The 2625-nt window shown below is 51.4% G+C and overlaps 1 protein-coding gene across 1 annotated transcript in view; it reads left to right on the plus strand.

Annotated features, from left to right (window-relative positions):
- Nucleotides 1-1028: 1028 nt before the first annotated feature.
- LOC139025764 (mucin-6-like) overlaps nucleotides 1029-2625 on the plus strand; it is a gene marked incomplete at its 5' end in the record, with an annotated part of 2446 nt that continues 849 nt past the window's right edge. Inside the window, one exon of the mRNA XM_070440956.1 lies at nucleotides 1029-2597. Within this exon, the coding sequence (XP_070297057.1) occupies nucleotides 1029-2597 (1569 nt within the window). The remainder of the gene's footprint in view (nucleotides 2598-2625) is intronic.

The raw sequence follows: 2625 nt of genomic DNA on the forward strand, positions 1-2625 counted from the left end.
ATGAATATACCCATTATACATGTTAGTATACACATTATACATGTTAGTGTACACATTCTACTGTTTATGTTAGTATACACATTATACATGTTAGTATACACATTATACATGTTAGTATACACATTATACATGTTAGTGTACACATTCTACTGTATATGTTAGTATACACATTATACATGTTAGTATACACATTATACATGTTAGTATACACATTATACATGTTAGTATGCACATTACACATTATAATTATACAGAACACATTAATGCACAGACTAAATAATTACTGCAAATTATACACACTACAATTATATTGTAAACATTAAACACATTATAACAAAGGGCAAAAACATTCATTGTGACCCCATTTTTACATTTAGTAGACTCTCTTATCCAGAGCGACTTACAGGAGCAATTAGGGTGAAGTGCCTTGCTCAAGGGCACGTCGACAGATTTTTCATCTAGTCCTCTCGGAGATTCGAACCAACGACCTTTCGGGTTACTGCCCCCAACACTCCGCTAGGCTACCTGCCAGCCCAGTCAATTCCTCATTGGTCATTGTGAAATATTTGACCATTTGTAGTTGTTTTGTTACACTGCGTACACATTCCTCTTTGTGGGTAAAATGGCCCAGAAGCTGTAAAGCCCCGTAGTCTGAACAGGCCCTATCCACATAATCAACTGCAGAACATCCCAAGGGTTCTTGTAAATTCAAACAGTTACAAGCTGAATGTTCTGTGTGTTCAGAGCAGTAGATTAGACTACACAGCTGCTCCTCGACTCCACACAGCTCCTACACTCTACACAGCTCCTCCACTCCACACAGCTCCTCCACTCCACACAGCTGATCCTCCACTCCACACAGCTCCTCCACTCCACACAGCTCCTCCACTCTACACAGCTCCTCCACTCCCCCACTCTACCAGCTCCTCCATTCACACAGCTTCTCTCCACTCTACACACAGCTCCTCCTCCACAGCTCCTCCACTCCACAAGCTCTCCTCTCTACACAGCTCCTCCACTCCACACAGGCTCTCCACTCCACACAGCCTCTCCCTCACGCGTCCTCACTCCACACAGCTCCTCCATCTACACTGCTCCTCCACTCCACACAGCTCCTCACTCCACATCTCAGCTCATCCACTCCACACAGCTCCTCCACTCTCACTCCACAGCTCTCCACTCCACACAGCTCCTCCACTCCAACTCAGCTCCTCCACTATCCTACGACACTCCACACTTCCACACACAGCTCCTCCCCACACGCTCCTCCACTCCACACAGCTCCTCCACTTCTACACAGCTCCTCCACTCCACACAGCTCCTCACTCCACACAGCCTCCACTCCACGCCTCCTCCACTCCAAGCTCCTCCAGCTCACACACTCTCCATCCTACACAGCTCCTCCGACTCTACACAGCTCCTCCACTCTACACAGCTCTCTCACTCTACACAGCTCTCCACTCTTACACAGCTCTCCACTCTACACAGCTCCTCACTACACACCTCCTCCACTCACAGCTCCTCCACTCCACAGCAGCTCCCTCCATTCCCATCCACAGCTCCTTCCACTCTACACAGCTCTGGCTCTCCACTCGACAGCCAGCTCCTCATCTACGCACGCTCCTCCACTCTAACACACACGCCTCCACTCCACACAGCTCCTCCACTCCTCAACAGCTCCTCCACTCTACACAGCTCCTCCACTCCCACAGCTCCTCATCACACAGCTCCTCCACTCTACACAGCCCTCCACTCTATCCATCACGGCTCCTCCACTCCACAGCTCCTCACTCCACACGCAGCTGCCTCCACTCCACAACAGCTCCTCCACTCTATCACAGCTCCTCCACTCCACACAGGCTCCTCCACTTCACCACAGCTCTCCATCTACACAGCTCCTCCACTCCACACAGCATCTCCACTCCACACAGCTCCTCCACTCCATACAACAGGCACCTCAGACTCCACACAGCTCCTCCAACCCTTAACACAGCTCCTCCACTCTCACAACAGCTCCTCCACTCCACACAGCTCCTCCATCCAACACCAGCCTCCTCCCACTCCACACAGCTCTCACTCTACACAGCTCCTCCACTCTACACAGCTCTCCACTCTACAGAGCTTGATCCTCCACTCCATTCACAGCTCCTCCACACTACACAAGCTCCTCACTCCACACAGCTCCACTTCCACACAGCTCCAACTCCTACATGCCACCCGCTCCTCCACTCACCAGCTCCCTCCACGTCTACACAGCTCTCACCTCTACACATTCCTCCACTACTCACACAGCTCCTCCACTCTACACAGCTCCTCCATCTCTACCACATCTCCACTCCACACAGCTCCTCCACTCCACACAGCTCCTCCACTCCACACTCCACAACAGCTCCTCCACTCCACACAGCTCCTCCACTCCACACAGCTCCTCCACTCACACAGCTCCTCCCTCCACACAGCTCTCCACTCCAACGAGCACTCCAATCACACAGTCCTCCACTCTACATCCAGCTCAGCTCTCCACTCCACACAGCTCCTCACTCCACACAGCCCTCCACTCACACAGCTCCTCACACTCCACACAGCTCTCCACCACAGTCCTCTCACCAAAAGCTACTCCACTGC

Source organism: Salvelinus sp. IW2-2015, unplaced genomic scaffold (assembly GCF_002910315.2).
Source record: "Salvelinus sp. IW2-2015 unplaced genomic scaffold, ASM291031v2 Un_scaffold3234, whole genome shotgun sequence".
Classification (NCBI taxonomy): Eukaryota; Metazoa; Chordata; class Actinopteri; order Salmoniformes; family Salmonidae; genus Salvelinus; species Salvelinus sp. IW2-2015.